The sequence below is a fragment of the Rhinolophus sinicus genome, linkage group LG07 (genome assembly GCF_036562045.2).
Source record: "Rhinolophus sinicus isolate RSC01 linkage group LG07, ASM3656204v1, whole genome shotgun sequence".
NCBI classification, from domain to species: domain Eukaryota; kingdom Metazoa; phylum Chordata; class Mammalia; order Chiroptera; family Rhinolophidae; genus Rhinolophus; species Rhinolophus sinicus.
In genome coordinates, this window is record NC_133757.1 from 21,559,031 (window position 1) to 21,577,939 (window position 18,909).

General features: G+C 39.2%; 2 protein-coding genes across 3 annotated transcripts; one reads left to right on the forward strand and one right to left on the reverse strand.

Annotated features, from left to right (window-relative positions):
• Nucleotides 1–14: 14 nt before the first annotated feature.
• Nucleotides 15–5,583, forward strand: ATP5MK (ATP synthase membrane subunit k). The gene is made up of 4 exons (XM_019725044.2): nucleotides 15–167; nucleotides 3,863–3,958; nucleotides 4,046–4,138; nucleotides 5,480–5,583. The coding sequence occupies exons 2-3, from the start codon at nucleotides 3,872–3,874 to the stop codon at nucleotides 4,133–4,135; spliced, it is 177 nt and encodes a 58-aa protein (XP_019580603.1). The 5' UTR covers nucleotides 15–167; nucleotides 3,863–3,871; the 3' UTR covers nucleotides 4,136–4,138; nucleotides 5,480–5,583.
• On the reverse strand, nucleotides 5,568–18,897 carry TAF5 (TATA-box binding protein associated factor 5). 2 transcript variants are annotated; one of them, XM_019725041.2, is made up of 11 exons: nucleotides 18,339–18,897; nucleotides 16,122–16,359; nucleotides 12,288–12,603; nucleotides 11,356–11,519; nucleotides 11,119–11,254; nucleotides 10,344–10,464; nucleotides 9,452–9,581; nucleotides 7,921–8,085; nucleotides 7,239–7,416; nucleotides 6,875–7,052; nucleotides 5,568–6,611 (listed from the first exon to the last, which is right to left on the reverse strand). In XM_019725041.2, exons 1-11 carry the CDS (start codon nucleotides 18,895–18,897, stop codon nucleotides 6,394–6,396), a joined length of 2,403 nt encoding a protein of 800 aa, XP_019580600.1. In that variant the 3' UTR covers nucleotides 5,568–6,393. The 2 variants fall into 2 exon arrangements, with proteins under 2 accessions (XP_019580600.1, XP_019580599.1); XM_019725040.2 differs by having other exon boundaries at nucleotides 11,119–11,272.
• Nucleotides 18,898–18,909: the final 12 nt, after the last annotated feature.

Genomic DNA, 18,909 nt, shown 5'->3' on the forward strand with positions numbered 1-18,909 from the left:
GACCGGAAGCGGAAAGGCGGCACTTCGAGCCATAGCCAATCGACGCCTAAGGCTGAATCGCTGAGGCTGGTTAAACGCGTGCGGGGGAGGCGGTTTCTTCCGGCTGGACCGAGGGTTAGCTTCGTACGTTGAAGGACACTGTCTGCGGAATTCTTGATTTTTGCAAGGTGGGTGTGGAGGGGAGCCCGGCCTGGGACCTCGGTCCTCTGCTTTGCGGCACTGGCCTAGGACCCGACCATTCCTGATCCGGGAACATCTTGAGATCTTCGCTTTGGGGAATGAGAGCATTAGGGAATGGAAAAGGGCTTAGAGATCACAGGGGCCCGGGCTCGAGGGGTCGGATGGTGACTGGGCAGCCTCGGGACGAGGCGAATAGGTCTTCCTAACGGCTCCCATTGTTCCCGAAAGCCCTTACATTGCGTTTTTCAGTGGAGAAAAATGAGGCCCGTAGCGAAGGGAGTCACCAAGGTCACCCAGTGACGTACTATTGGATGAGAACTTGGGCTTCTGACTCCACTGGCCGAATTACCTCTTCCTTTGTACGCCCATAGCAGTTTGTTTCCACTGAGCTGTGCTAAGGAAGCTGTCCAGCCAGGCCTCATTTAGCTGTGCTGCAGCCTTTGTCAAAACGAGTGGGAATGTGGCCCGGCCCCTGCAGTTGGCCAGGCCCCGCGGTGTGCGGGTTAGATTTACATTTCAGTATGTTCGATCTACGGGAAGGCCTTTCCTAGGAGATAGCCAGAACCGAGAACTGTAAATGCCTTGAAGTGCATTGCAGGAGGCTGGTTTTGGTACCTGAGCGGCTCTCGCTCGTCTTTGCCTCGTGATATCACCGTTCCAGGTAGGTGGCCAGTCACACAGGAAAACATCAGTATCGGGACACAGAAAGGAGCTAGAGCAATTGATCACTTTGCGCCTTTTCTGAAATGCCCATTTTACAGGTGAACAGAGACATGGGAGGATTGATTATAGTTATTAGCTACTCACTACCTTAGAAACAAGCAAAGGCCCTGTCTCTTGCTTAGACTTTCCCACAGGCTACCATTTAACAACTAGTACAATTATTTTTGGGTAATTTTCTCCACGAATATGTGTTTCTAAACTTAAGTATGACTCAAAAGGAAAGCAAGTTACAGTTCATTTATTACACAAGGGTAATTCTAACACAAGGGTCCCTGATCTTTGCCTAAAAGTAACCAACAGTTTGTTGAAGAGTGCGGACCCAAGTGTTTCCAGGCTTTTTACTCCTATTGTTTATCTCACCAGCAACATCCCACTCTCCACTCCCTGCCCCATCTCAGCCTCTCAAGACTCTTCCTTTAAGACCCATAACTAAATTGCAACTCCTATACCACGCTCTTCAGTCAGAATTAGTCCTCTGTGGACGTCACAAGCATCAGCCTTCCTCCCATATTGTGTAAAGTAGAGGGAATTTAAAGCTCCTTAAATTGCTTCAGTTGCACACCACATCCTCCTAAAAATTTTTGTTAGGCACAAGTAGTGGATGTTATCAGTTAATAACTTCACAGCGTTGTCTTTGTTTTCTATAGGATTTCTCTTAGAAACCTACTTGATACTATAAGAATCCAAAAGTGTATCATGCGAGGATGTAATACAGAATTGTATGCCTGAAATTTATGTAACTTTACTAACAATTGTTACCCCGATAAACTTTAATTAAAAAAATTATCATGAAGGTGGAGAGGGAAAGTATGCCTTTAATAACTTCAGTAAAATGAAACAGTTAATATAAAAGCTACATCATAAAGATTTCTTTTACTGGAGATTTTCCTATTTTCCGGGTTGGCTGGATAAGCCAAGGCCACTGAGAGGGCCCAGGAACGTTTGGATTCCCTTCATTGCTCCAAGAACATTCTTGAAAAAGTGTTCAAAATTAAGGTCATTTGTCCAAATTTTTCATGCACGTGAATGCCTCTGAAGGCCTTTGAACGATAAACAGGGACATGCCAGTTTCCATAGCAATGACTTCCTCACAGATCTCTCCCTCTTCCCGTTTCATCAAGAGCCAGCTATATCACTGCCACTGCCTACCAATCTCGACCGGACCTCGACCGGCTCGTCTGTGTTGCCAATCGACTCGGCGTGGCGTCGGTCGTGGTAGATAGGTGGTAATACATACGAATTTTCAAGCATTCTGGTGACCTTTGAATGTGCCTTTGCCATTTTTTATTATAAGAAATACATGTCTTTGTAAAATACGTAGGTACCATAGATAATAATTCCTCTGAGGAGTTTCCTATACATGTATATTCTTCCAGGACTTTCTGTTACTTCAATGTTTTTCAAATTTGAACGTACGTCAAAAACCGAGAGGGCTTATTAAAACACATTGCTAGGCCCCAGAGTTTCTCATTCAATAGGCCTGAGGTGTAGGGCCTGACAATTTGCATTTCTAACAAGTTTCCAAGTGATACTGATGCTGGTCTAGGAACCAGACTTTGAGAACCACTGATGTGCTCTGTAATACAATGTCCAGAAATAAGATTTAAAAAAAAAAAAAATTTAACGTTACATGTGGACCTTTTCAATGTCTATACATAAAGATTTACACATTGTTTTCCTCCAATGGAAACCATCATGTATTAGTCTCCTGTAGATGGACTTTTAGTTTTTCCAGTGTACTTTCATAAACAGTATTTCAGTCTCCATCCTTGCACCATTTAACATGTTTCCACTTTGTAATATTTCTATAAGGGTAAATTCCTAGAGAACAAATGAACCAGCTAGATAAAAGAATATACTAATTTTGTAATTTGATAGATATTGCAAAATTGCACTTTAGGAAGTTGTACCAGTTTATACTCCAGGCAACAGGGAATGCTTATTTTCCCACGTTCTTACTACTACTGCTTATTATAATTTTATCTTTGCCAGTCTGATGGTTAAATATTGGTCTCATTTTACATTTCTTTCGATCATGAGGTTATCTTTTTATGTCTCATCTTTTTGTTTTTGTCCTTTTTATTTTCCCTTCCCTAAGATGGTTAAAATATTTGCTCATGTTTTATTCCAGGATGTTTTGGTTTCACTATTTGCATTTAAACCTTTATTTTGGTGTAAGGAGTAAGGATTCCAGCTTCCCCACCTCACTAATAGCTACTATGTGTCAGCTCCATTTTGTAAATGATTCCTCCTCTGCCTTCCCATGGAGATCTTAAATTATATGACAAACTGTAAAAGGAGGGGTTGCAGGTTGAGCTGTTTAGCTGGTGGTTACCCCTCTGAGAAACTTTGAAAAGTTTCAGAGGCTCCAGTTTTCAACTAATCTTAAAACTGATTAATTTCATGTATATTGTACGATGGTATAGATAGAGCCAGGAATGAAAATATCGATCTATATTGCGTCAGAGGGTGGACTTAAAGACTGTGTTCCCTTCCTATGCCGAGTGATTTGACGTACTGTGTCTCCCCAAAAATAAGACCTAGCCGGCCCATCAGCTCTGATGCGTCTTTTGGAGCAAAAATTAATATAAGACCTGGCATTATATTTATTATATTATATACTATCTTGTATAAGACCCAGTATTATATTATGTAAGACCCAGTCTTATATTAACTTTTGCTCCAAAATACCATTAGAGCTGATGGTCCGGCTAGGTCTTATTTTCAGGGAAACACGGTATATTCTCAAATGTTGTGTAAAGTCCTCCTTCCAAAAGGTTCTCTTGTCAGCAAGGCTTTTTCCACCATCTTTGCTATTGCTGTGTTTGGCAAAACATACATGAAAATTTATAATATTTATATACAATGGCTTTTCAAGTTTTTCAATTTTAAAAAACAAACTTGTCTTTTAAATTGCATCCTAATGAATTTATTGTTGCTTTCTTTCTTTCTTTAAAAGATTGAAATCATGGCAGGTCCAGAAGCCGACGCCCAATTCCAATTCACGGGTATCAAAAAATACTTCAACTCGTATACGCTCACAGGTAGAATGAATGTAAGTATTAATGATACCTTTAAGCTGTTATACTTGAGAATAATATAAACATGACAGTAACTCCTGTTTACTTTTTCCCTTTTTCAGTGTGTACTGGCCACATATGGAGGCATTGCTTTGCTGGTCTTATACTTCAAGTTAAGGTCTAAAAAAACTCCAGCTGTGAAAGCAACATAAAAGGTAGGGAGTTGACATTTAAAAGTTTATAACTTAGCCATTATGATGTTACAGGTTTTTCCCCCCGACTATAAAAATTATTGTCATTATGCAAAATTTATCACACACAGGAAAAATAAATAAAAATACTATGCATATCCCATTACCCTGACAACTTTAGTTAATATTTCGGTTTAACTCTGTGTGTGTATTTTGTTTGGTTTCCATTGGCTGTGATTCATGACTATTTTGTATTGTAACTAGTAGGTTCTCTGTAACTTGAATGCATGCATGCTCATGGAGATAATGATTCATTTTACAGAGGAATTCTATTAGATCTTTTTTAATATAAATAACAATGAACACTTTGGAACATGAAGTCTGTATCTATGATTGTTTTTTTAAGCTGAAGTTCTTCCTCAAAGGGTTGTGGGGCACCCAGCTTTGTAAGAGGAGGTCTCTCTTGCCCCAGCCAACGTTGAATATGTTTTTGTTGATTAGTAAAAATAATTTGTGTCTTTTTGATGAAGTTGTACATTTTTTTGCATTTGTTTAACATTTGTATTTTTATTAACACTCTTCATGTGCTTTTCTAACAATTGGGACTTTGTCTTTGTGCACACCTATTTTTCTTGTATAAGCTCTTTATGTAATAATTAACCAACCTTCTAAATCAGTTGCAAATATATCTTGCTTTTTGTTTGTTTGCTAGTTTCAAATTTTCATATAAGCATTTCTGTCTTTTCCTTAAATCCCCATAGACTTCATTTTCCTCTTATAGTGCCTTCAACCTATGGTTGAGTGAATATTTGTGTTGGCCATAGATGATGTGCAGAAAACCCAGAACCCAGATCTTTATATAATATAGCTCTCCACAGACACAATTTTCCCACTGCTCTTAAGACCTTTCCAATCCTTAGGGGACTGCATATCCCAGAATGCAGTGGTCCATGCCTTATTCCTGACAAACCTATAGTATTTTGCTCAATTTTCCATGTTAGGTACCTAACTTGGGGAGGGTGGTAGTATCCCCATTATACAAATGGAGAGATTGTGCCTCAGATATTAAAATAGATACATTCCTGTTTTCTACTGTTTAAAATGTAGCTTTATATACTCAAATTTTCCAACAGTGTACATTTAGGATCATACTGAATTGTTGGCAGTTTTTTAGTTAAAGGTAGAGTGTGAGGTTAAATTGTATTAAGCTGAGAGATACCTTAATTGGTGGGGAGGGGCTTATGACTCTTGAGAATCTGATGGGTTTGCATTCAATTTCAGGGGGTTCATGGATAATCCTGTACTGTAATTTACTGAATGTCTTAAAAAATATTTGTGTCTAAACTATTTTTGCTTTGTTTATAGGATTCTAAGCTGTACTTCATCTATTGATTTCTCATGCCTGGAGAAGCTAATGTCAACTCATCATGTGATACTCAATTTGTACAATAAATTATGAACCTGGAAAAGCTGGTTGTCTTTATTTACAAGATATCAAAAATATAAAAACTGTACAAAATGCAACAAAGGCAAAGAACTGGCAGTGACTTGGTCTGAATCTTTTAGTTTCCCAAAGCAAGGCTCAGTACTGGAGGTAAGCAACTGAAATGTCCGTCTGACTTCAAGTGTACTAGGTTGTGTATAGCCGTTTTAGCTGAAGTAGAACATGGAAGCTAAATTTCTTCACCTGATTATAGTGTTTGGGTGCACTCAGGTGTAAATTCAGATGTCAGTTGATGGTTGTACTTCATCTAATTCTTAGAAAGGAATTGTAGTTCATCCTACCCAGTTACATACATTCCGCTAGTCATGGGCCAAGCAAAAATATTAGTGGGTCATTTAACAGAGTGCCATACAGTAACTACATTTTTACAGCAGAAACATACATGCTCATAGAATTCTTCAGCTAAAATTCAAGATGGTATTATATTACTCAATTTGAATCTAGAAGCAAAATGAATTATTGAAATCAATTGGTTTTTTCCTAAACATAATAAATTAAAATAGCATTTGAACAGAAAAATGCATAGTTTCCACACAATCCAAAGCACCATAAATGTCCCCTCCACAAACATAATACCTCTTATTCAACTAACGGAAATTAGTTAAATGTGGTTGCTATAGAAACGTGGAACTGTCCTGTTCAGATTTTCCAAGCAGCATACTTCCAGATCCATATAGACAAAACATTCTTTGATTAAATATTAATCACTGAGGTATTTGCTTTTAGTCTCCCTTTTTCAAACAGTAGCTTCCAAAAGGTCTTTAATACCAATGGTTTATTGCGGACTATAAGCTCCTGCAGCTAGAACCAAGTTTCTTCGAGTAAAATGGAGGTGTACTACTGGTGTTGATTTGGTCATATACGTTCCCAACAATAACTCCTGTGAATTCTCAGGTAAATTTATATGCCCAGTGGCTGTAGTAAAGTCATCAGTCTCTAAATCTTCAAATGCTTTGACAGCATCCCATAACCGGACTGTATTATCCATCGAACCTAAGGGAAAGTCAAAGGAAACCATTTAGTAGCATCCACCATATTTAGCTTCTAACATTTTGTTAAGTTTTGATTAACAACTCTGTTCCCCCTAAAGGAACATTTCAAGTAGTAGTTTTACCTGAGAAATGAATATACAAGTAGGATGACACTGGCTAAAGAGAAGCAAAACCTAAAACAACAGGACTTATTTTGCAATTGTCAACACTCAGTGTTTTCTTTTTAACATGCCGTTTACCACAAAGCCATTTCTAGTCATTTACCTGATGCCAAAATTTCACCATCTCTACTAAACCTAAGTGAGCAAACTGTATCAGTGTGGCCTTTTAATTCTCCAACCATCAAACCATGTCCAATATCCCAAAGGAGTACTCTGCCATCTGTTGCTCCTGTAGCCAGGAATCTCCCATTGGGAGAAAATGTCAAGGAATGAATTGGTCCCTAGAAAAGAAGTCAATGGGAAGAGTCAAAAGTAAGGCTAAAAATAGAAAATAAGACAAAATTAGAATTTTTAAGTTTAGTGGTATGAATGGTATTTTCAAAATTTGTGTGTCACTGGTTAATTTTTAAAATATTTTTATCTCAAAAGCAACATTGTGTGCTGGAATAATGAAGGTGTAAAAATACCTTGTGTCCAGTGAAGATCCTTACACAGTTCCCATTCAGGACATCCCAGAGCCGTACAGTTCTGTCTGCAGAGCCCGTAGCAACATAATTAGAATTTGGATGAAATCTGGTACAATTCACATCAGCAAGATGGCCAGCAAATATCCTTAAAGGCTGATAGTGGTCTGTAGCCCACAGCCTTTGAAAAAATTTATTGAAAGCAAAAGAATAATTAGTAATATGAAATGTGAAAATTGTATCCTAAACATCCATGTGAAATGTTAGCTCCAAATGGGTCCCCCTCACTACTTGCCTGAGAGAAAGAAGGAATGATTGAAATTAAATAACATTCTTAAGAAAAACTAAGTTGATCTGGTACAAACATTTTTTAATTTTATAGTTCTTGAGTTCTCTGTATAGGCCCCCACCCACCCCAGCTCCTAGTCTAACCTATAGAAAAGTTTTAGTCACCACATAGTTTCTAACCTGAGCTACTTCATCCCAAACTTTTAAGGAGATGAATGAAAGAGGTTAAACAGCTGATGGGAGGCAGGGAAGGTGTGTTAATAAGCTAACTTGAGAAAGAAAAACAAGACTCAGGATTCTTGGTATAGACGCAGAGACATAGTAATACTCTTTTTTCCCAACAGGAAGCCATTCTGTTCCCTTAATAGACCCAGTCGTAAGATCACAGTGTTCTTACCGAGCTACTCGGTCATGGCCCCCTGACACAAAATAATATCCATACGGAGAAAACTGTGTGTCCCAAACCGGATAGTTGTGTCCTTTATATCCCACCAAGCAAGTAAATGTTTGAAGACTCCACAATCTAACAGTTCCATCCTCTGAAGAGGAAAGCAGGTAGTTCCTGAGAGAACAGAAGGTAATATATTTGATTCTCAGAATAACTTTTAGTTACCTGTCCAGTTTTCTCTGCACATTTGAATATATTAAGTTTAGCTGACATGCTACATCTCACTTTTATACTTGGAATTCACAGTAGATAACAAGAGCTGAAAGTACTAACCAAACTAATGTTAGACACACTACATCTACTGAGCACCTACTCAATGAGTTTAGATTATTTTTAAAAATACATTATGGGGAAAATCACAGTTCTTTAAAAAAAATAACCAAGGGATAATGACAAAAAGTACGGTCAAATAATTTGGTCAATTGAGAAAGGCTTCTAAGAAATGCGATATGTCACTTAAAACTCAACAATGTTTAACTTTAAAATGGAGATGCTATTTTCCTATCCTGTATGAGTTGTATAAGAATTTAAAGGGAAATGTCTTCTTGACACACACAAAAAAAGCAAAAACAAATAACACTACAGACACACAAATAATACTCTTTTTCAGGGATAAATACAAAAGCTCAACTACCCAAAGTAATAGGGTCTTCACTGAAATCAAAAGTTTCTCTCCAGTAAAAATGTGTCATCTAGCTAAACCCTATCAAACAACAGAAACCTCATTCTCAAAGGCTCATAAAGATGAAAATCTTGATGGGTTAAAAGCTATTATCTGGGTGGTCAGATGGCTCAGTTGGTTAGAGTGCAAGCTCTGAACAACAGGGTTGCCGGTTTGATTCCCACATGGGCCAGTGAGCAGCGCCCTCCACAACTAGATTGAAGACAACGACTTGGACCTGATGGGCCCTGGAGAAACACACTGTTCCCCAATATTCCCCAATGAAGAAAAAAAAGGGCAATTATCTATCCATGTAAAGTATAAATGGTATGATGAATACAAAACACCCTTCTTCCATTTCTACAGAATGTTTGAGATCATGAAAAATAGGCAAATACCTATTTACGGATTTCAAATTCCCTCAGTATCCTCTTAGTTCTTTTGATAAGATAAATCTTCAATTGATAGATAATATGCTTTTCATATCACGAATTTGTTGTAAATTTGGAAATGATAGAAATAGCCACAAAACAGCAATTCAACCTACTAAGGTTATACAAAACTAAAGCTAGTTTTTAAAACCAGCAAACCTTGAAACTGTGCATCTTGATTCTGTAAATTTGGGTATACATTAAGTTGCTGTAGTACCCCAAGATGAATTAGCAAATGGCATGATTCTAAAAGATAACGAATGATAGGCAACCATGAGATTTTTCTAACAGAAATTTTCCCAACATTTGCATAATGTTTCCAGTAGTTAACTATTACATAATCTCAATATAACATAGCAGTATTTAATTTTTATTGTTTGTACTTTACCTATCAGGACTGAAGCTGGCTCCATAGACAGGCCCACTGTGACCATACAAAATCTTCAATTCACTTGCTGTTTTCTCATCCATGATTCTTTCCAAGACATCATCTGATTCTTTGTCAATGAGGCTAAGATCTAAAATGATCCAGAAACACTGATTTTTAAAAGTATATCCATTAAAACATTTTAAGGCAATTACATCATGGTTCAGGAGAACTAACATTTGAACAGTGCCTCCTACATACCACCCACTGTGCTAACACCACTAAATTAAGTGATACTCTTCCAATGTATAGAAGAAACTGAGATTCAGAACAGTTAATAATTTGCCAGAGTGTATACAACTATTCAGCATCGGAACCACGACTGAAACTCAAGTTTATCCACTATATCACAATGTTTCACAAAAATGAAAACTATGGAAATACTAAGTTATTGAAAATGTATTATCTTGTTTCAACAAGCTCTTTAAAATGAAATCCTGATTTTATTATTTTTTAGTCATTTTTACGGCTAAAACAAAGTATTCTCCCACTATTTACTTTAAAGGTTTCTTAAAATTCACAAACTCCCACTATTTTCTTTAAAGGCTTTTTAAAAAATTCACAAGCAAACAATTATAAAATGTTAGATTTTTAACCTTAATGAGTTTTGTATCCTAATCCTCTCACTCTACAGATGAGAAAACTGAGGCCCAGAGAAATTAAACCAGTCTAGCACTCCTGTCTCCTGACTGCTACTCCAATGCACTTTTCACTGTTGGGAATGTTAGCACTCCGAGTTAAAGTAAAATCTAGTGAAATCAGCTAAGATCACAATCTCTTGTGTATATTCCATGGAATCAGGATTGGTGTAAACTAAGGATGAGTTTATATCCTGACAGGTCATCTCAGTTACCTGCTGCTTGTTTCACACTACGAAGCTTTTTGGGTGTTACAGACCACACTCTGACAGTTGAATCTGCAAAACCTCCAGCAATCAAACTAGAATCATCAGTGACATCCACTGCAGTGAGGCCCTGCCAAAACAAAAAAAAAAAGAAAGAAGCTTTATACTACCAATACTGTTTTAGGGGAGAACACTACAATCACACCTTAGAAATTACGTATATATTGATAGCTATTTTTCTCATACAAAAGATCATCTGATTTCATTCTTCTATGAAACCAACTGTTTGAAATCACTTGCTTTGAGAACATGTCATCATTAACCCCCCTTTTGCCCTCCAAATTTGGAGTGCAGGATATGAAGCAAATGTTAATTATTTCTGCACTTCAGTAAATATATCTTCAGCAGCCTATTATAAACAACCTATAAAGACATATAGAATTCTTACTAAGAAATACTAAGTTTATGTAAGTACTTAAACCAACGTCAACAGAGATGAACTGTACAGTTTCCTCCTTAAAGGCTAGCAGAATTCTAATCAGACAGACACATATACATGAGATTCTGGTATTTACAAGTTGTTAAAGTTCTTTTAAACATTGCCTTCTATTTATTCTTAGTAGTGTCCAATTCTCCTTTCTTAACGGCTGTCATTAAGCTACATTTATAGCCAAGAGTTTAAATAAGAAAACTCCATTTTAGTTAACACATTTAAGTTTATTTTAATGGTAAGTCACCATTTTTAGGATTCTCCAGTCAAAAATCACCCGATTATTTTACCAACCTGGTAAGCATTGAGGAATGTATAGAAACAAATGGAGGGTAAACAGTCTGGCCCAAGGCGCACTCGTTTAGTGGTTTCTTTCATATTCATTATCTTATCCAACTTATCTGAATCTTTCAACTCCGGAAGAGGGATTCTGTGAAAGAAAAACAGACTGGAAATTACTCTATTAAGAAACTTGAACCCTGTAAAACATCAGCTTTCACCTCCACACACATTCCTGAGTTTTTAACTCACCTGTTTTGAGGTGGAGCATTGGGATCTTGTTTTTTGCTTTTGGATCCAATACTATCTTTTTTAGGCTTCTTCTTTTTAGGTTTTCCTTCTTCATTTTCTCCTTCTTCATCCTCATCATCCAAAGGCACCTCAATTTCTGGCTCTTTTAATAAACCAAAAAATACCTACAAAAGAGCCAACATTTTTTTAATTAATTTTTTTGTTCAGTAATACATCTTTTTTACATCTTGACAGAATGAGTCACAATTACAATATAGTCATCTATACCCTGAAGCAGATTCTGTACTTGTCTCCCCAATAGCCAATCTCCCCTTCTTCCTTACTAACAGAACCCTGATTTTGTTGGAGCAGCAATATGCTCAGTTAAGTAATTTCTGTTCCTGGGCTCCATTGTAGCTGAGAATGGCCATATTATATCATTCTCACCAACTGATGTACATACAAATATAAAAAGTAGGATTTTAGAAAAAAATACTGTTTTCCTGAGAAAAAGGGAGAGATTTAGCAGGGATATGCCTTTTGTCCTCCCCCTCTGCCTTCCTGGAATGCAGTTGCAATGCTGGAGCTGCAACAGCCATCTGTGAGCCCCAAGAAGAGAGCCACATTCTAAAGATGGTAGAGCAGAAACTGGAAGGAGCCAGGGTCCTTGATGGCATTGTACAGCCCTTATGCCAACCCAGGAGGACTTTCCTCTGTAATTCATTTAATGTGAGGAAAAAAACCTTGTTTCAGCCACTGTAGTCAGGGTTCTGTTAAATGCAACCATTCCCAAATCGTCACTGATACATACACCATCCTTAGAACATGAAACTTAGTATACAGTGTAAAATTATTCCCAAACTAGCTATAAGAAAAATGTGTAAATCATGTAGATGGAAATGCTACAATTTTTCATAATCTGCATTATACAGTTCTTAGGTTTATTCCCATACCTTTGATTTGTTTGCCTCTCGTTTAGCCTCTCCTGCCAAACTTCCCACCATCGCATCTATCTGTTGCTTACTACGCGGCATCCCATCAAAGATGTCAATGTAGAGGTGCTCCTGAACTATGTTCCATATCTGATTGTTCTGTTTCTCCTGAAGATGCCTCTTCAAGAGTTGGTACGAGTCACGGGAAATACGCAGAACAAATTTACTTGTTCGAAAATCCAACATGGTCTCATTCCCTTTCATGTGTTCCTTTTTGGTAAGACTAGATAATACTCGTAGGTCATCTTGGTAATAACATTCCTGATCTCCATGGAACCTGTTTCAGTGATTTTAAAAAGTCATTTTTCAATGTAATCATTCAGGGATCTGCCTCTCCCCCATATATTTATAAACATACCAGAATATTTTCAACGCAGTAGTCTGAATAATCCTGGACTATGCTGTAGGATCAGAAGTTATAATTCATTTCAAAATGATTACAATTCAGTTCCTGAATTCATCCTAAAAATTACAACAAATCCTAAAAATCTCTAACAAAACGCACAATAAACATTTTAAGAGAATTTGCAATAAATATCAGAAATGAATGAAAGAAAGACAAGACGCCCACCACTGGTAAGCAGTCTCTTTTGAATGCCACCATTGGTAGACTAGAAAATGTTAGAATCTTTGCTTTACTAAATTTTTTGTTCTCTCTAAACCTACTTTTAAAAACTTTTTATGGAAAATTTCAAACATACACAAAAGTAGAAATTAGTATAATAAATTTCATGTACCTATCATCCAGCCTCTCAACAATAATCAATACATGGCATTCTCATAAAACCCACCATTTTTAATTTCTTATGTTCTTAATACTAGACATATTTTTTAAAACATGAGTACTTTAATAATATGACTAAAGAACAAATGTTGATACTAAAGAATGAGCACTTCCATTTATTCACCATTACCAAAGGCAAGTAAATAAAGCTTTCATTCAGCCTTGATAACAATTAGGAAATTTACATGTACTTTTGTTTCTACAAATCTTAATAAAATAAAATTAAAGATCATATATTTGGCACTCACTAAGAGCAGCAAACAATGCAAAAACATTTAGAAAACAATGACTAAATGTAAGATATTAGGGCTCTATGGATGGACCTAGAAGGTATTATGCTAAGTGAAATAAGTCAGACTGAGAAAGGCAAATACCATATGATCTCACTTACATGTGGAATCTAAAGAACAAAATAAACAAACAAAACAGAAACAGACTCATAGATACAGAGAACAAACTGATGGTTGCCAGAGGGGAGAGGGGTTGGAGCTGGGTGAAAAAGGTGAAGGGATTAAGAAATACAAATTGGTAGTTACACAATAATCATGGGGATGTAAAGTACAGCATAGAGAGTATAGTCAATAATGTTGCAACGACTGTGTATGGTGTCAGGTGGGCACTAGACTAATGGGGGGATCACTGCATAAATTACATGAATGTCTAACCGCTATGCTGTACACCTGAAACTAATAGAAAATTATACTGAATGTCAACTGTAACTGAAAAAAATAAATAATTAAAAAAAAAAACATATTAGGGCCCTCCCTCCGATAGACACATAGCCCACAAATACCTAAACTGTTAACTGTATTGCCCTATGACGACTCTTCCAGACTTGAACTAAGGGTTTCTGTCTAAGATTGGAATAAAATTAGAAATCTCAGCCTTAGTGTTTGTGTCATCACTGCCCATAACCTCATGTAAGCACTGGGTCCAGGCAAGGGCTGGGATGGTCCATAACAAAGAGACCGAGTCCCCTAGGATATCCAGCTTCCTATGTGAATGCCATGAGACTGGAAAAGGAAAAGGTTTATTGAGGACAATAAGAAAGCTTAGGGCAGAAGTTCTGCTATCATCGGCCTTACTTAATTTTATTCCCCCAAAATACTGAGATACAGAGCCTATGCTCTGTGTGCCTTGTATTAGGCATCGTATCATAGAATAATGAATGAATGCAATGGCATAGAAGCCGAGAGTCCAGAGTTTTATTTTTCCTCTATTACTACTACCTGTGTTATAGGACAAGTTCTGGCTTTTGGGTCTATTGCTTGTACTAAAAAGCTCTCACTCAAACTGCCTATTAGAGATGCTCACGGCTCAGGCCTGGCCCTCTCATTCATTTCATAACCCTCCCAACGAATCTCACCCAATAGATCAATACTGCACACCTCCAATTTGTACCTCCAGTCCCTACCTCTCCTCTGAGCTCCAGAGCCTTACCTATCATCCACCTATCAACTTGACATCTCTTAAGTAAGTCAAAGGCATATTCAAATCTGAACTCAATATTTTCCCACAACCTGATAAACTAGGTCCTCTTCCCGGGTTTTCTATCTCAGTGAGGGGCACCCCTATCCAGCTGTGGGAGCCAGAAACCAAGGGGTTATCAAAGATGGCTTTATCGTCCTCACCTCCACATCCAATCCATCGCCAAGTGCCTCACCAATATGTCCTCTTCCTTTCACCAACACTGCCACACCCCAGTATTTCTCAACAAGGTGCTACTGGCATTTCAGGCATAATAATTCTCTGCTAAGTTGGACTACCTGCACATATTAAAACATTTCGTATCCCTAAGCCACCTGCTCCTCCACCCTACTCATTATGACAACCCAAAACACCTCTACACATTTTCAGGGGAAGGAGGAATAATATCACCCCCACCCCAGTTGACAAAACTACAATAACCTCCAAAACTGGTCAATCTATAGTCACTCTGTCCGCCCCCCCCCGCCCCCGACCACCACCACCTATTTTCCCCACTATATGAAGGTCCTTTCAAAATACTAATCTAATAATGACATGGTCCATCAATGATGTCTATAGCAGAGATGCCTCACTGCCCCCCAAAATCCAATTTTTTCTTTCTTTCTCCAATGGAACACCTGAATATAAGCTGAGCACTATGGCACGTAGGTAAATAGCACACTTCCTACCTCCCTTGTAGGGAGACCAACGACATAAAAAAACATGTGCAACTTCCAAGAAGGATGTGTGCCTGTCCTGCTGACTATAACAGTGACGTGATTGCTTAGAACCAGAGAACCATCTTGTGCCACAGGTAGAAGCTGCATGACAGGGATGGTAAAGCAACAAGATCGAGAGCACCAGGGTCCCTGGTAATCAAGGACCCCTTACCAGTCCTGGACTGCCTAACTTCACGAGAGAAAGAAAGAAACTTGTATCATATTTCAGCCTCTATTATTTGGGTTTTTAGTCGCACTCAGTTTAATCTAATCCTAACAGCTTCCTGTTGTTCTTGGAATAAAAGCAAAAATAAACTTTTATTTTATTTATGCTGTTATTGATATAGTTTTCAGTGAGTCTCAGCTAAATCTAATCCTACCCAATACAACCCTCTACTGTTCTTAGAATAACAAAGACCTTTAACATGGCCCAAGAACTTGCCTATTCCAGCCCTTAACCAATTGTCCAGCTTTACGTTGTACCCCACCCCACCCCAATACTCTGCTCTAGCCACACTGCCCTTCTTTCATCTCTGTACCTACCATGAGCCCTACCACCACAGAGCTTAGCTTTCATACATGCTTTTTCTCTTCTCTTCATCTGGTTACTCCTACCCAATTTTCAGATCTTACATCAAGCATCACTTCTTCTGGGAGCCTTCCCTGACTTCTCCAACTAGATCACACTCCCCCCTACCCGACCCCCCAACTTTAGGTTCTCATAGCACCAGCTACTTCTCCTTCATAAAGTACTTTTTGAGTTACAATCTTACATTGTGTGGTCACAGATGTGTACATACATTACATATATAAAAATTCACATACTTCTCAAAGAATGATTTTGCTTCATTCTCATGTTGATTGTAGACTAATTCCAAGTACATGTGTACAAACAGAGGATAAAAGAGTTGGGATAACTCTGCCCGATGGCAGTCCAAGGAACATTCAATGAAGTGTTTCAGTCCACTATAGTATTCTTCATACATTGTGGGGTCTCCTTGTTGGTTGTAAGCTGACAGCACAGCACTGACATCTGGCTGGTCTTCCACAGCTACACTCCCAACTGTTTAAAAAATGAAAAACAACTTTCAAGAAAATGACCTGACATGCACCAAGTGACTAGGGCTGTTTTGCTAAGGTCCAGAGGTGAATTGTTTCTCAAATGTTTGTCCTTCTCTCAAACTTTCTTCCCCAACACAATCACAGAATCTTTTAATAGCATTTTCACTTTGTTTCAGTGACCCATCCAAAACTCCTTCATCTTGTCCATATCTTAAAATAAAGTTTTCAAATCAGTAACAAGAGATTCATTTATTTTTTCTGGAGCTACCTTATTTTAAACACAAATTTTACAAAACATGGATGAGCAAATCAAACAACTATGTCCATCTTCTCTCAAGGGTCAATGCAAATGGCACTCACCACCACCATCAAGCAATGCCCTGAAATAACATTTCCAGTTCTCTGAGCTACCTAAGTACTTTGTAACTTTACTGTAACCTCCTATCCTATATTACCTTCATTTGTGTACATCTCTCATTCCTTATAAAATGTAAGCATTTTAAGGGTGGGAAGTTTGTGCCTTATTTATAGTTCCAAAACATATGCTTAAAACAATTTCCAGAACCACCATTTCAAGTCAGAAAATACGAGTACTTATTTGTAATATAGCAATATTACAATGCTATATGTATCAATCGAATCAGAGTTTTTATTGTTGGAATTTTTAAGTTGCAATTAAAGTACTGTTATGTTCCTTACTGCACAAATGATATAAATTCTTTCAATTACTCTGATGGCATTTTCTTTCCATCCTTACTGGTTTCTCAGATACGATCTAAAATATAGGTCAGGTTTCTGAACAGATTATAACAAAATGACCAACATATATACTTCACTCATCTTTTAGTTCATTCACAAAATTCAGCATTCAGGAAAGATTCCTCTCAATCACATTTTCGCACACTTCTATGTATGTGTTACACCGCTATGTATTTATTCTTCACTTCTGGCAATGCTGCAAAGATTAGGTCTCATACAGATTAGCTAGAGGCTCTGTACTGGATAATTTAATTCAACAAACATTCATTATTGGCTCAGGATCACCTTTGAGACCTTATATTGTGTGTAATTTTAATGCACAGATGTTGTGACAACAGTTGCTAGGAAAAGGGGGTCAGGGGGTGCTCAGGTGTCAGGAATGGACACCTAGGCATAAACTTTTCAATGCCAGTCATTTTACATATATTATATCTAAGTCTCACAATAACCCATTTAATCGAGAAAAAAACTCAATTTTGGAAGAATAACTTAATCAGCATCAAACAAGTAAAAGCAACAGAGACACAATCTGAACCCAGGTCTGTCCAATGCTTATTCCTAAACAAATGGTTCTCAAACTTGGCCATACATCAATACCCCTCGGAAGCATTTACTCAAAAATGCAGATCCCCAGGCTCAGCTTCTAAAGGCTCTGATTCACTAAGTCTGAAATGATGCCCAGGAATCTGCATTCCCCCAAAAGCGTCAACACTCGTGGTAATTAGCCCACATTCTGAGACATACTGGCTATACTACGTTCCATCACTCCGTGGCTGTGTGGTCCAAAGCAAGTCCCTTGGCTTTTCTCAGTCTGTTTTCTCATCTCTAAAATAGTGGAATTGTGAGAATTAAGATATAGAACCTAAAATATTTGTACAGAACTGTACAAATATTGTTAGTGCTAATGTAGACCTGTCCAAAGCTCAAGAACCCAAATAAGAGAAAAGGGAGCGAAACACTGAGGGTCCGCGCCTCTCCGCGCCCACCTTCCGCATACATCCCTCTGCTCAACAGCTCTCAGCCTCTCGCTGGAACTGACAGCTCTAGGAATAGGGTTTGACTGCGCAGCCGGCGCACTAGAGAAAGGGGCGGGCATGTGGTCCTAGAGGCGGGCCCAGGAAATTCAAAACAAGCCCGCAGAGGTGCAGGCCTGCCAGCCTCGGCGTTCCCGGCTTGCTCCCCTTCGTGCCGGCCCTGCCTTCCCGGGACCTCGCGGCTCACCTTTCCCCGGAGCCACAGGACCTGTTGCTGAGCCCGAAACGGCGGCAGCTCCCGAAGCGCCGGTTCCCGGAGGGTCTGGGGCGGCAGGACCGGGAGCCGAGGCTGTGACCCGACTGAGAAGCGCGCTAGCCGCCTCTGTGCCGGCGCCGTCCCCCTCTCCCGGGGCTCCGGTGCCCGCCACTGCCTCCTCCAGCAGCCGGGCCTCCCGGCGCAGAGCTTCTTCGGCCTCGCGGAGGTTGCTCTGCCGTAGGAACTGCAGCACGGCCAGCAGAGTCTGTCGGTCGTGGGAAGCGCCCGCCTCCGGAGCAGTGGCGGGCACCGGGGCCGCCCCCGCCGGGGCAACGGCGGAGACAGCCACCGAGGGTTTGGGGGTCCCACCATCCCGGCCGGCCGACGACGACGCCGCAACGTTCCCACCGCCGCTGTTGGGGCCGTTGTTGGTCGTGCTGCCGCCACCCTCGCCAGCCCCGTCCCCAGCCTGCGGAGGTAGCAGCGTCGGCGGTCCCTCGGGCTCTAACTTGACCGCCACCTCCGTCTGCTCCTCCGCCAGCGCCGCCATCTTGCGGCTGAG

Coding starts and splice junctions, on each gene's coding strand:
- ATP5MK (XM_019725044.2), top strand. CDS start 3,872: ATGGCAGGTCCAGAAGCCGACGCCCAATTCCAATTCACGGGTATCAAA. Junction 3,959..4,045: donor CGCTCACAGGTAGAATGAAT/GTAAGTATTAAT, acceptor TCCCTTTTTCAG/TGTGTACTGGCCACATATGG.
- TAF5 (XM_019725040.2), bottom strand. CDS start 18,897: ATGGCGGCGCTGGCGGAGGAGCAGACGGAGGTGGCGGTCAAGTTAGAG. Junction 11,520..12,287: donor GAGAGGCAAACAAATCAAAG/GTATGGGAATAA, acceptor GCTCTTTTGTAG/GTATTTTTTGGTTTATTAAA. Junction 6,612..6,874: donor TGGTGAAATTTTGGCATCAG/GTAAATGACTAG, acceptor ACTTTCCCTTAG/GTTCGATGGATAATACAGTC.